At 34.2% G+C, this 16,159-nt stretch overlaps 1 protein-coding gene across 1 annotated transcript in view; it reads left to right on the top strand.

Annotated features, from left to right (window-relative positions):
- The window catches only part of Cont (Contactin), a 121,056-nt gene extending 107,908 nt beyond the window's left edge, over positions 1-13,148 (top strand). The window contains exons 20-22 of the mRNA XM_069838555.1: positions 7,130-7,263; positions 8,459-8,642; positions 11,671-13,148. Of these exons, the coding sequence (XP_069694656.1) occupies positions 7,130-7,263; positions 8,459-8,642; positions 11,671-11,768 (416 nt within the window). The 3' untranslated portion in view covers positions 11,769-13,148. The remainder of the gene's footprint in view (positions 1-7,129; positions 7,264-8,458; positions 8,643-11,670) is intronic.
- Positions 13,149-16,159: the final 3,011 nt, after the last annotated feature.

Raw genomic sequence — 16,159 nt, 5'->3', positions numbered from 1 at the left:
ATTAACATCAGTGGACACTATAACAAACTGTAGTGAATAGTGTCATTTAAATTAACATCAGTGGACACTGTAACAAACTGTAATGAATAGTGTCATTTTAAATGAACATCAGTGGACACTGTGACAAACTGTAGTGAATAGTGTCATTTGAAATCAACATCAGTGGACACTGTAACAAACTGTAGTGAATAGTGTCATTTAAATTAACATCAGTGGACACTGTAACAAACTGTAGTGCATAGTGTCATTTAAATTAACATCAGTGGACACTGTAACAAACTGTAGTGAATAGTGTCATTTAAATTAACATCAGTGGACACTGTAACAAACTGTAGCGAATAGTGTCATTTAAATTAACATCAGTGGACACTGTAACAAACTGTAGTGAATAGTGTCATTTAAATTAACATCAGTGGACACTGTGACAAACTGTAGTGAATAGTGTCATTTAAATCAACATCAGTGGACACTGTAACAAACTGTAGTGAATAGTGTCATTTAAATCAACATCAGTGGACACTGTAACAAACTGTAGTGAATAGTGTCATTTGAAATCAACATTAGTGGACACTGTAACAAACTGTAGTGAATAGTGTCATTTGAAATCAACATCAGTGGACACTGTAACAAACTGTAGTGAATAGTTTCAATTTAAATGAACATCAGTGGACACTGTGACAAACTGTAGTAAATAGTGCCATTTGAAATCAACATCAGTGGACACTGTAACAAACTGTAGTGAACAGTGTCATTTTAAATGAACATCAGTGGACACTGTGACAAACTGTAGTGAATAGTGTCATTTGAAATCAACATCAGCGGACACTGTAACAAACTGTAGTGAATAGTGTCATTTGAAATCAACATTAGTGGACACTGTAACAAACTGTAGTGAATAGTGTCATTTGATATCAACATCAGTGAACACTGTAACAAACTGTAGTGAATAGTTTCATTTTAAATGAACATCAGTGGACACTGTGACAAACTATAGTGAATAGTGTCATTTAAATCAACATCAGTGGACACTGTAACAAACTGTAGTGAATAGTGTCATTTTAAATCAACATCAGTGGACACTGTAACAAACTGTAGTGAATAGTGTCATTTAAATCAACATCAGTGGACACTGTAACAAACTGTAGTGAATAGTGTCATTTTAAATGAAAATCAGTGGACACTGTGACAAACTGTAGTGAATAGTGTCATTTGAAATCAACATCAGTGGACACTGTAACAGACTAGTGAATAGTGTCATTTGAAATCAATATCAATGGACACTGTAACAAACTGTAGTGAATACTGTCATTTGAAATCAACATCAGTGGACACTGTAACAAACTAGTGAATAGTGTCATTTGAAATCAACATCAGTGGACACTGTAACGAACTGTAATGAATACTGTCATTTGAAATCAACATCAATGGACACTGTGGTAAACTGTACTTAATGAATAGCTAGTTTTATTTTCAGTCAATCTCAGTGAGCACACTGATAATGATTAGTGACTAGGAAGACAAAACTCCATACATAGATATTTTTTAGTTGCTGATGGAATCTATTTTTATAATTCAGGTATGATTTGCTAAATCTTGAATGTAGCAGTTATTCAATATTGTAGTACTTCTATTTCCTCACAAACTTGGATTTTTACAGGTGATTGAAATGGTCAACTGCCAGTATTCACACACACATACACATATACACATAGGCCTAATATAATATTAACTAGGTCTGGGATTTTTTTGTGCTAAAAACTTAAAATACTTATTTTTATGTGCTAAAAATTGGAAAATATGTGTTAAAACAAAAAAAAAAAAATAATAATAATAATAATAATAATAATAATAATATTTTCTGAAAATGAAAACAAAAACATCAGCATGTTCGTAACTTACTAGAACAAATTATATTGAAACTCACCAATTGCAGCTAAACATCAGATGTGAAATGCTGACTGGAGTTGCAGTGCACAACAAATGTCATCTGCGGATTGTGGATCACAAAGCCTTGCCTTTTATCCGAGAAAAGAAGCATTCTACATCACATGATGTTAACCTTGCATATTTGAAAAGGGGTATATTACTAACACACATATGATGAAGTTCACTTATGTTTTGGCCTTCCAAATCTTGAGCGACTTTGCACAGGGTTTGGTAGCCACTATTTTCCTCAAATATTATTTTTTCTTAGAACTTCTATTTTCGAACCTGAGATAGTGTTAAGTTGCCTTTTAACATACTATATTTGAGGAGCATCGTTTCAAAACGTATTAAGTTCTATTTATTTATCTTTCATGCTGTGAAGTCTGATGGTTCCAAGTCGTCATATTTGTAAACTGTGAAACCAGTACTTAAAAATGGTTTTGTGTAGTGTTTTGAAAACCTCTCCGGTTTACAAGTAATCAAGTTTTTCGTCATTCGTGTAAAAAAATTGTAAGTTGCACATAATACGTTTTGAAATGATGCTCCTTATTTTTGTAACTGAATTACTCAATAAATCTACAGAAATTTCTAGTTTCTTTATTGAGTGGTTCAAGAAACCGAAATTAGCAGATATGAAGACCAGGTCACATTTTAAAGTAGTATCACATATTAAATTCTGAATAATCTCAATTGCAGAGGCATCGTCTTTGTCCAGTTCACTTACTACAGCTGTAAATGCTTCAAAATGATCTTCATAATACAACATGGCACTAAGCCAGATGCCCCAATGCATGACTATAGGTGTAGGAGGCAATGGAAGATCAAGATTTATCTTTTTGAAAAGATAAATCCGTGATGGTGATTTTACAAAGACTTTTTTGCCATTGGACACTAACTTGTCCACATTAGGATAAATGGATCGGATTGTTTCACGCAATCTACGCAGGGCGTGAATGATGCACGTTACATGAATCATGTTAGGGTAACTTACACAAAGATCTCCAGCAGCTTTTTTCATATATGTTGCTTAATCGGTAAGCAGAAGCAACACATTGTCATATTTCACACCATTTGGCCACAAGATCTCCAAAGATTGATTAAATAGTCTAGCTATTGTTACATGATTTGCAGCTGGCATTTCTTTACAGGCTAGCAAGAAAAATTGCTTGGAAATGATTTCGTCATTTTTAAGTACACTTACTCTTAAATTTCCCACTTTTCGACCAGTGGCATCAGTAGTTTCGTCAATACTCAACCAAATTTTTTTATTGTCACATTATCGACCTAATGTTTTGTAATGTTTCATCATAGCACTTTGCGTCAACTCATCAAGAGGACTTATGTTCGTATATTTAGTAAGAAACTTTCTGAGCTCGGGATTGTCCAACTTATAAAGGGGAATGTCAGCTGAAGGAAAGGCTTTACATAAATTTGAATAATAATCTGAATGTTTTGGAATGTTGGAAGATGAGATGGCGTTGATTCTCCTATAAGAAATTGTCTCGACGAAACACGCGATCAGCTGTGATGTGCTTACTTCCTGACATATGTTGTATTGCATGGGATCGTTGGTCTGCACTTACTGATTTCGCACAGGACTGGCAAAATAATATTTTTCCATCGGCAGCAAAAGTGTTTTCAAACATTAGTACAAACTGTTGCAGACGCTCGCGTACACACAATTTCACTTTAGGCATTTTTAATTCACACTGCTACGCTTCGCAAAATAAACCAACTGCTCTAGTGATCTTGATTCTAACTAACAAACAGATAAGAATATCCGACTCAATGCATTGAGTCACTGTTTACAGAAGCAGAAAGAACACGCACATTAACATAGAAGTCAATGTATGACATAATCTCAAGATTGGAGACTGTTCTTCCCCAATTAAGCACGTGCAACCGAATCATTCTCACCTTAAGCGGAAGTGATGCATTTGTATTGCATTCTGACTAGATACAAATTTTTGTTGTAAAATGTTAAAATAGGATGAGGAAAAGTACTAAAATTGTATTTATGAGGATAATATCGAAAATATTTATTCACATTACTTTTTTTTGTAAAATATATGTTGTTCTGTAAAATAAAATTTGGAATTAGCATTTGTCAGACTTCGATATGGCTATTAAACTTTGTTTTAGGAATGTACGCATTAGGAAAAAAAACACATTTTTTTTTTTACATACAAATCTGGGCCTTAATAATAACATATTCAAGCTTTTAATCAGCTTTTTCTTTTATTATTGGTATAGATGTAGACATATTTCTATGTTACTGAATGTAGACTACTATATCCATTTATGTAGATAAAGAATTTATTATTTCATTGAGAATTTTGTTAAAATAATCTCATTGGTACCGTATTTATTTTAGCCCAATGCAGTCTGTGAAAGCAATCTTGGATGCCAGTGTCAGGTTCGGTAGTAACTTGTTTAGAATTTCCTGTATAGAGCCATGTCAAACAAAAGAGAATCGAAATATTGGTAATAAAATTTGTGACTATATTCTCTTTTGAGAAATCAGTTTGGCCCTCAAAGAGCCTTCTCTGACAAACTACCCGCTGAGGAACAAGAGGAGATGAAGGGCATGGCATGCATCCCATTTTATGTCCGCACCTCAGCAAGATTGGGAGGCTGCTAAGGAAACACGGGATTAAGACTGTCCATGAGCCACCCACAAAGATTCAGAACTTGCTGAGAACAATTAAGGACGACCTTGGTCTTAGGATATTTGGTGTTTATAAAACACCTTGTGAGTGTAGAAAATGCTACATTGGCGAGACACTCCATTATGGAATGCTGCAAGGAACATTAATGCAACTTAAGACTATATTACCTCGATAAGTCGGCAGTAGCGCAACACAGCCTGGAAATGGGCCACAAGATAGATCTTGATGCCACCACCAACTTGGACAAGGCATCGGGTTATTGAGACGTGGTCATCAAGGAAGCCATCGAAATCCAGCTAGATGGCAATAATTTCAACAGAGACTGAGGCCTACAGCTGAGTACAGCATGGAAACCTGCCATCAACATGCTTCAACCAACCAGAACATGGCATATGGTCGGGACTAGGAACTAGCTCCTGATTGGCCTGCAGCAGGAAGTCCTACTGATCGCTTATATACCGGCTAGACATGGTCCCACGACACTTCAATCCCTGAAGAAGATGACGTAGTTAGTCATCAAAAGCTTGAAAGTAACTATCCAACTCACCTGGCTGAGAACCCGAGACGAATTATTCCATATCCAATGCCGGAAAAGCCTCAAGTTATACATTATGTTTTTAAATTATGGTTTATTTTATGATGCTTGCAATTGCCAGGTTATATCAGCATCGCCAGTGTGCCGAAATTTTGTCCCACAGGAGTTATTTTACATGCCAGTAAGTCTACTGACATGAGCCTGTCGCATTTAAGCACACTTAAATGCCATCGATCTGAGCCGGGATCGAATCCGCAACCTCGAGCACAGAAGACCAGTGCTATACCGATTGCGTTACCCAGGCCGATTACATTATGTTGGGTGGTTGTCAAGATAAATGGGACATCCTATATACGCACATCACAAAAAGTTTGGAAACACTTATATTTTCTGTGTTATGGTGGTAAACATGTATAATAACATTCCTCTTTGCTTTTATATTCATTGTTATCATCTTTTCGATGTTATTGATTCAACAATAACAATGAAAACAAATGACAGACACTAAAGTGTAATAAGCTTCAAATATTGCAAATAAGTGAAGTTATCCATAAGTGTGAATAGTGTTGTAAAAGTTGAAAATTTTAAATCTATTTTAATTATCACTAAAACGATTAGTAATGGCACATCAACTACCACCACTTACGTGAATGCGCATCATTGCAATGTGCGTAGAAGGCCTACCATATCGGGAAACAGCTCGAGGTCTAAGAGTTTCTTCTAGTGGTATATTGAAGACCTGGAGATGTTACCGAGACATTCAGTCAGTCTCTGACAGACCTCTCAAAGGTCCGCCATGAGTAACTACAGCAGGACAAGATCGCTACTCGAAAGAGGCCTACAATTAATGTCACAGAGTTCAGAGGGTCCTACAACCAATTATTGGAAGAAATATAGCCACACAAACTATCAGAAACCGTCTTCATGAATTCAATCTGCATGCTAGACATCCTTGACGAGCACCTTCGTTGACCAGACAACATAGAATTTCAAGATTGAGATGGGCAAGAGAATATGAAAACCGGTGGAACTGTGTACTGTTCTCAGATGAAACCAGGATTTGCTTCAAACCAGATTCAGGACGAATTCTCATCTGAAGAGAGTTGGGTAATGTTGCAAGACATTACCAACAAAGTGGAGGTCCCATCATGTTTTGGGTCAGCATCGTACACATCTCATGCCAGTCCAGGGTAATACGATGGCAGAATTGTATTGTAACGAGGTTCTGGAAACCATCATTGAACCATTCCAAAGACAGTTTGGCAGTAGATTAATTTGTCAAGATGATAATGCTAGGAGACACCGAGCAAGGCATGTGGATGAGTTCCTCAAGCATGCTCATATCAGGAGAATGGAGTGCCAGCATGCTTGGGCAGACTCAGCACATCCGAGAGGCCTCTGTTGACCTTATTAGCAGCATGCCAAGACGTATTGCTGCATTGATTCAAGTTACCAAGTACTGATACTCTAAACAATGTGGTTTCTCGGCCAATTCATATCAAATTTAAATTGTGATGTTTCTCCATTAAATTATTCAATTTGTTCATTTTGTTGTTTTATGAAATTTTATGAGTTTATCAATAAAAATTATAAAATAAATGCATTTTTTTTCAAACAGTGTCAAATTATTTCATTATTTACATTCAGTAATTTTAAAGAAAACGAAAAAGAGGGTGTAAAACTCGAAAAATAGAATGTTTTCAAACTTTTTGTGATGTATTAATCATTCCTCTTTACAATTCCTGTTAAGTTTGTTCATGAACCTGATTCCACAGTTGCCTAAACAATTAAATTATCCCATATATTCTTGGATTCTTACAATTGGAGTAGTTACTAGTACCACTATCTTGTAAAGTATTGTGTTTTAAAGAAATGCGTAGTGAATTCATGATTTCTGATTAGATTTTATACATGTTATGAGAAAATTACAAAAAATATATTATTTTTGTTTCAAATATTTACTTTATATACTGATACAAATAATACTTTTCATTTACAGAGAGAACATTTAGGAAAGCACCACAGAAACCACCATCTTCAGTAGCTGTGTATGGGGTAGACCCTTCAACAGTTCGTGTGACTTGGCGGTATGTTGCTCCTAGCTTTGAAGAAGAACCTCTTACTGGTTACAAGGTAAAGTTATTTTAATAATCCTTGATAAGAATGTCTAATATACTGAACCAATAAGATTGAAGTTTAATTTCACGACTTCCTAATTATGTTTCATATGCAATAGGCCATTTTTGTCAGGTGGTAGTGTTACTGGTAATGGTAATGGTCGTGATGACTGTGATTGTAGTGGTCGTGGTGGTGGTGGTGGTGGTGGTGGTGGTGGTGGTGGTGGTGGGGGTGGGGGTGTCAGTGGTGATAGTGGTAGCAAACCTATTTATGTACACTTTAGTAATAACATTTTAAAGCAATCATAGTGGAAGTCTCAGAAATGTCCAGAAGTAAGTTTTCTGTTCTCAAGCACTTTATTGCATCTTAAATACCAATGTGTATTTGCAGAAATATAGTAGAACCCCTATTGTCCATAATTAGATTATTCTATTATTTTTGTGAAGTTTTTTTTCTCATTGGCAGATGTATATGGCTGGCTATATCTCGAAGTAAAATTCGGATGGTCACCACAATACAATGTGCAACCAATAGCTGACCCTTCTCTTAAAAGCATTTCATAGCTCCGCTTCAGAAGGTAATCTGTTTCCTGCCAACATAAAAGTGCAAATGAGCATGAAGATGAAAGTATAGAAAGAAAGATATAGAGAAAGTGACTGACTTCTTCATGAAATCATAAGCAGGGGGTTTATCATGTACGAAATGTTTGTGTAAATAGTATGAATAAGGTGACAAACATTTCAGGATTAAAATGTGAAATGCTTCACGGGTTAAGTGTGTGTTAAAAGCTCAACTTGTTTTTGATACACGCTTCATTATATATAGCAGCACTGTCACAAACTCGTTATTTTTTATGGATTGAAAGGATTTTGAAATTGGATGCCTGAAATTATCAATTTTAATTTAGAATAGAAATCAGTCTATTGTAATTATTCGTATCACTCTCATAACTTGACCAGTTGAGTGAAAAATACAGAAATCTTCCATCTCTGTGGTTATCTTCGACTATATACAGTTGAGAAGAATCAATGGTTGTCAAGTCCTCGGCATTAAAAACTGACCACCTATTCTGAAACTCTCTACTGCTTTGTTGATATACACACATGCTATTTTAGGGAGCATAATAATGTTTAATAATAATTATGTGCTTATAATTTAAGAAATTTGAATAACTTAAACTCTGTCTCATAACATTTCTGTTTCACTTCAGGTCCGTGTCTGGGAGTTTGATCAGGACATGAGTACAGCCAATGATACTTTTGTTCCGGTGGGCTCTAATTTGGAAGCATACATCACCAATCTCTCTCCTGGGAAAGTCTATCGTATGCGAGTTCTAGCATATTCCAATGGTGGTGATGGAAGAATGTCGTCACCTGCCCTTACCTTCCAGATGGGTGAGTACTAAGACATCAGTCAAGGTTTGTTTACACCTCATGTGAACATGCATTTCGTGCTTATATAATAAGATTAAGCTCATTTAATGATCTTATCTATTAATGAATTTTTGTCAATGAAATCATATGTGAGCTTTCTTACAATCTAGTTTTATTCATTAGGAAACACAGTATTTTGTGTGCTGTTGTATCGCATGATATCTGAAGACCAGTTCTTTCTCCTCTTTATCATTAAGCAAGTGTAAATTATTCTGATGTCAATTTTTTTTTTCTTAATTCGTGTAACAAGTTCACAGACATTCAAAAAAGAGATAAATCAGATTAGTAATTTTATATATTTTTGTGCGTACTATTTATGCTTTCAAATATTCTTTTTCTTTTCCTTCTCTCTCTCTTTATTCACTCCCGTATGTTACATTCAAGTGAACTTGTAAGATGTAACTATATCATATTAAATGTGGTTAAGGCAATAAATTTTTAAGAAAATGGTTTAAGCCTATTTGGCAAGTAGAGGGAGTTAACTAGTAAACACTCTTGTCTCTACTCACATTGGTTTAGACTACTTTCCTTCTATATAGAGAAATGTATACTTAAAGCTCGTGCTTGTGTATGTCCTCAGTAATTTAATGAAAGTGAGTAGAATCGAAATGCTGTCAGTGAGCACACGGGCACATGTAAGGTGATTGAAACAATCCTATAATTCAACAAATGATTCTGAATTGTTGCATACTGAAAGATAGCCCAATAAGTGACAGCGTATATTGAAAGTATTAATTTATCAAGAAGTAAGTCATATGAAAATGATAATCATATGAAACCCACTAAATATATGTGTTATTTTTGTAACATGGTTGAATCTAGAGAAATTAAATTTCTTGTAGTTTATGATTTTGATTGCATATTTTTTTTTGCAATAATTCCATAAGGCAAAACATAAGTTAGTTTGTGTTTTATGGAAACATGAAACCATATCTATTGCAGTCTAAATTTTATGCAAAAGTTTTATCCCTAAATTCATATAATTATTTCTTAAGATGCGTGCAGCTTATCAGATCTTTTTCCTGGAAAAATAGGACAGCATTTATAGTTACGAGACAGCATTGTCAGAATCAACATGCATGTGAAAACAATTAGAGGAACACTTGTAATAAATTGAATAACTTATTCATTGATTCTGGTTCACATTAACATAAAAAACTTAAAATTGTTTAACGACACGTTAAAATGTTAAAATTTTTTTAAAAGGTTATGTACCTTAGACAGACGGCCTGTTTCGACGCCGGTGCTGCATCATCTTTTGAATAAGTTAGTGTTTTTTTGAAGCTGTGGTGCTGAAAATTGGACAATATGTAAATTGGAACATTAATTTAATCTATGGATACAAATTTTAAAGATCCATGGCCTAAATATAGAGTAATTACCTGAAATAAAAAATATGGAGAAATCTTTGATTACGGAAGGCACTGACAACTTGCTTTCTGATGTTGCTATAGTAACTGGTACTCACTGCTATGCTCAGGCGTGGATTCTGATGTAGCGCTTTTCTCTTCATTCTTCAGTTTTTCCATGTTCAATTTCTTCCTCTTATCATCTTCAGACGAATATCTACTTCGCCTATCAGCAGAACATCTGAATTAATATCCGCTTATGGAAGAGTCTTTGCATCTTTTAAGAAATTCGGAATCTTTCCTGTATCAGTATATAGTCTCTCTGTTATCTGCTTTCGTTCCTTGTGCATGTCCTTGTGTATCTTGTTTGAATAATGTATTTCCAACAATCATTGCATTTCTTTAACAGAAATTTACCAAACATTCTCCACTTGTCATTTCTTTTTCCCAATCCGTATATTCCAACTTTTCTTCCATCTTGTCCTACAAATGCGTTCCAGTTGCTCCCTTCTTCTCCTTCTCAACTATCTCTTCTATCTTGTCATAGCTTTCTTCCACTTCCTATTCTGCTGATCCACTATGTGGCATATAAACTTGCACTAGCACTTAGTCCATTTTCTTTCCTAGTAATGTCGCAATTATCATTTGGTCATTTACATAATGCACTGAGATCACTTTATCTTTCACATGTGGTCCCAGTAATACACCAACACCATGACTTCCTTTGCGCTTACTGTTTGAATAAAACAACCTAAATCACTCATCACTACTTTGCCACCTCACTTTTGATATTTCTATCACATCCACTCTGTTTCTTTTCATTTCTTTCTTCAAGATTTCCAACTTACGTGCTTGCAGAAGAGTCCTTACATTCCACGTTCGAATCCTCAATCTTCTTTTCTTCTCCTGTTGGGTTGCTTCATAATGTGTCCTTTCCCCACCATCCCCCACCGGGCATCTGAGTGGGGGCATACTCATAATTTTGCTTAAAATTGTGGAAAGAATATGAACAGACAATTTTGTGTTTAATTTTAATGTTATGAATTTTAACACATTGACTATTCACATACTTAAATAGGTCAAGCCATCCCTGTCATGACATGACACTGTTGCTACGTGCTCTGGTATAATGAATTCATTGGTAACTACGTAATTGGAATCATGATCAGAGTGAGTTCGAGTCCTACTTTGATTATCTAATTGGATTTTTACCTAGATTTTCCTCAAGGTGAATTTATTTTGCCCACCAATTCCACTAATGCTAGATAATTACGCAGTTGATATAATCGTTAAATAACCTATAAATATTATTAGAATTTTCTCCCCCCCTCACTCCGAGAACAAAAAAGATATATCGATGAGGGTGAAACAAAAATAAGTAGTGAAAGATGTAAACCATCCAGGTGCCGCAGTGCTACACAATGTACCTAATAATGATAGCTGAGAGAACTTGACAAAATTGTCCCTGCGTAGTGGGACAGACTAGAGAATAGCTCTTCTGGGCCTACATTTGTAGGATAACAATTAAATTGTGTCTTTGTGGTTTAAGTTCTTGGTGACGCAACAGTTACTTTAATATGAAGGGATCTTTCATCAGGTTGAATAGAAGTATGGATTTTTAAATTATAAGGGATTTTCAGGTGATGCTGCGACATTCAGGAGCAGAAGTTGCCGTACGCATGGAGACACTGAGGCAATTCTTTTACTTTTACTCGTATGGATTTTGGGTGTAGTTTGATACACCGAGTTACAAGTCATCTGTGCCGCTTACCTCAAGTGCTCTTATGGAGGCAGTAGTTCTGATATGAAGGAGTGCAAATGTAGTTAACCAGTTCAATGGAAATACTTCTAAAAACGCGAACACTCATAATATAGTGCGTATACTAACTGGCTCTGCAGGAAAAATGGCAAGCAGAACGCAGGGACTCGAGGAGCTTGTCGGTATCTTGGACGCATTGAATGGTGAAGGGTGGGAGGAGCGAGTCATTTGTTTTCCCAAACGCAAGTGTTCAAACCAGGTGCTACACACTATCAACTTTACATCACTGCCTCTTGCTTCACTGAGGAGCCAGTTAATATATGCACTGTATTATTTCAATTGTAACTATTAATATGTTTAAACTTCTACTATTAGCAGTTGATATGTCACACATTTTGGTTTGTTCAGTATACGTGTTAAGTCTGGGAAAGAATTGCATTAAGTAGTGTTACTATTTCTTTATGTTATCATTGAGATTAAAATCTGTGTACATGATTTGTTCACCAGACTGGTTCAGTTGTTTTCTATTATATGTTTACTTTTATAATTACTACACCATATTACTACTTCCATTTTATCGTAACAAACATTGTGGACAATTAACATTCAGTTTCATAGCAGGTCATCTTTTCATAATACAGTTTTTGTCGTATTTTGTGGCTGATTAATTTCTGTTCGTTACCTCGCAAGGTGGCATAGTGATAGATTACCAAATAGTGGTCAGTTCTCACAAGAGGCTGTGGTTAGTTACCAGCGCCGATTAACGAATATTCACTGTGGAGATGTCTTAGCAAAAAATTGAAATGTTTGCTACGTTTTGTGGAAGCTTTCTGACCATCTAAGCACTATGTCCTTGATTTGTTTAGGAATTGGAGTGAAGTGGGCTCCATTTTAAATGGTATGCAAACAAGATTGATGCGAAGTCCAAAGTTAAATCTTCAAGAAGGCTAGTGCAGGAATTATGTTGCAACGATCTGTAAAATGAGGACTGAAAAATGTTAAGTTTTATCTGTAAAATGTGACTGGCAGCAAGTGGCAAGCAGCACGTCACTGTTTGTGCACTCTGTACTTCTGCAGCTTAAAATATCAAGAAATGTATTAGATATTAATAGCAAACTTCGATGTATGTCATTTACAGTTGGTGAATAAGACACGTAGTGTTCATGTCGAAGAGTTTAGTGTACTTCCTCCAGTTTGGAGTTAGAGAGAAAGAATTATTTTACCTAGAAACTTTTTTTAATTTTAATGATTCTTCAGACAATATTCTTTGTAAAATAATTTTGGTACTAGTAGTATATTTCCTTATAATATATTTTACTCCTGACAACCATGATTTCTACCCTAAGACATACATACAAATATCCTGGCACTGAAACATTTCGTAATATAGAAACAGTTCGAATTTTTAATAATATGGGGCTTGAAATATTTGAAAAAAAAAATTCATTACTCATTTCTTAATGCAAGTTTCATGACTATAAAAACAATTGAGTTACTCTTATCACTGAAGAATTTATGCTTTACACATGCTTTCTATGTTAATTTAGCTAAAAGTGTGTACTATGCCTTTACTTGTAGAAGTTCCTCGCAATTCTGAGTAGCCATACTGCTAGACAACATTCTGTCTCGTCAGTATTTAATTGCATGAGGGCGTCAAAGATGGGAGCTGTTTCTGCCAGTTAATGTACTCAAAGTTCGAGATTAATTTCACTCATTGCTTTATCATCTCACGTTCCGTAACAGATTATAACTTAAAAGTGAATATTTCAAGAACTGAGTTTCAGTGTACTCATTAGATTAAAATTTAACATTCCGTAATAATTTTGAAATTGTTACGATACCGAGAAGGGCCATTATATAAGCAATAATGTAATTCATAGTATGCAGTAGTATAAAACATATATGCATTATTTTTGTGTTTATAGCCTAATAAAAGTTTGCCTATATAATATGTTTACTTGATAAGAAAGTGACATTGTAATCCATATTATTTCGCTGCCTTCCATACTTTTTATAGCACAGTAGAGCTACCAGACCACATATCTCGTGACCTTAAAAATATGAATATTTTATGTATAGAACACTTTCCTCAGCCAGAAGAAAAGAAATAATTAAATTGTAAATTCTAGCTGTTTTCAGAATACGTTTCTGACAGGTTTACGGGTAATATTAAGAGTTGCAGAATACAGATCATTGCACGACTGATCCCCTCACCTCTTTAAATATGTAATGAAATGCACATAACTGTGATGATACACATTCCACACACATTTATACATTCCAAATATTTTTGCATCTAATTTCAAGATAGGCTATCTATAGACTTCTGTATTTCTTTGTGTTCTGATTGGTCATATTATTCTTTTATCGTTTTATTCAACTATATACTGATTAAGACGCTGAACCATTCTCATTTACATGTACTGAATAAATCATGTTGGATGTAATTTTTATATTTTACAGAAGATGAAAAAATATATGTATATTATATATACAGGGTGAACTGTGAGGAATGTCGTTAATTTCAGAGTGTTATTCCTTGAGATATTTCATGCAAAAAGGTTTAGTGCAATTTTGCTTGTTTTTGCTTTCTTTCCGAAATAAAAACTGTTTTATATTAAACATTTTGTAGCATATTTTGTGAAATTCACTGATTTAATTCCCAATATGCTCAGTCAATTTAAGAGAGCAGTGTATTATGATAATAAATGGTTGAAAGAATTTTAGTTTTGTCCTTTAAATATGCAGAAATTTGATCCGAACAAGTGTAACATTTTAAAATTCCTTTTCAGAACAAAAAGTTACATTTGTTAGGATCAAATTTCTGCACATCTAAAGGGCAAAACTAAAATTGTTTCAATCATTTATTGTCATGATATACTGCTCTCTTAAATTGACTGAGCATGTTGGGAATTAAATTGATGGCTTTTCCAAAACACGCTAGGAAGTGTTTCATAAAAAAAAAAAAAAAAAAAAAAAAAGTATCTCGCAAAGGAAGCAAAAATGAACAAAATTATATTAAACTATTTTGTTAAAATATGTCAAAGAAAAATCCCCTGAAAATAATGACATTACTTACAGTTCAACCTGTGTGTGTGTGTATATATGTGTATATATATATATGTATATATATATATATATATATATATATATATATATATATATATATATATACAGGTTTAACAAAATACTAGGACTAGGATTTTTATGCCCTAAAAGTTACCAAATACCAAAATATGCATTATGAAATATGCTCTTACATGACTTGTATGACTTAAAAATTCCAGAAGTCTGCTCTATATTATAAAAAATATGCCATAACAAAATTAAACATTTTTTTTTACAATTCAATTTGCAGGTGTAAAATATACCTAGAATGACTTACTTTGCAGATATAAACTATACCTAGAATGGCAACAAGAAGAGAAAAAAAGTGATATTCAAGGAATTTCAAGGAAAATAAAGTTTATTCAAAGCAGTAAATGCTTACTTATTTTCATAATCTGTATTATGAGACTTGAGTTGCAAGTTGCAATGTACAATGAATACCTTGTGAAAATCTTCAAATGAAAATGATGGCTTATTGTGAGCCAACAAAGCTTCGTACATAGAAGAGCTTTTTCTACTTCTACTGATAAAATGGGAGCAAGTTGAAAGTGAACAATATCACTCGACTCTAATTCTCTCGCTCTCTCTCCTCTTTTGCAAACAAAGTTTTACTACTTTCACATCCAGTTGCTTCAAGTGAGATGTCTAGCCACCGCTTTCTCTACCTGCGTGAGAACAGTAGACAAATATTTGTCGTGGCTTGTGACCATTTAGGGAAGTCCATCTTGCACATTCCACAGAGTAGGAGAGGAGGGAAATATTAAAATTTTACCAGAGGAAAATGAAAGAACGTAGTTCTAAGAAATTCAAAGAACGAAGAAAACCAAATTGGATATAGACAAGTGTATAAAAGGCTTCAAAATGTAAAATAATAATGAATATGACCAATAGGTCATTAAAATATGCTCTATCAGGATAAAATTGTCAAATATGTAGAAATATGCTGTAACAGAATACCTTAATTTAATTAGTTTTTTTTTTTTTTTTTTTCATAAAATGAATTTCTGTATACTTCAACTCATTGAACTTATAAAAAAAATATGCTAAATCATGAAAATCCTAGTCCTATATATAACATTCATTATACTCGTATTTGTGTTAGTATGGTAGTGAAGTAGTGTAATATATACCGTTACTGTTTTTGGAGAATTATTATATTCTAACACTACTGTAATATGAATCTCAAAAGAACTCTGGAAGAAATTCTTTCTTTATGTCTGGTATATTTGAGTCTTGCAAATTCAATCTATTATATGGTTCAG

Source organism: Periplaneta americana, chromosome 10 (assembly GCF_040183065.1).
Source record: "Periplaneta americana isolate PAMFEO1 chromosome 10, P.americana_PAMFEO1_priV1, whole genome shotgun sequence".
In the NCBI taxonomy this organism is placed as follows: domain Eukaryota; kingdom Metazoa; phylum Arthropoda; class Insecta; order Blattodea; family Blattidae; genus Periplaneta; species Periplaneta americana.
This window is presented reverse-complemented; position numbering and strand designations above follow the sequence as displayed.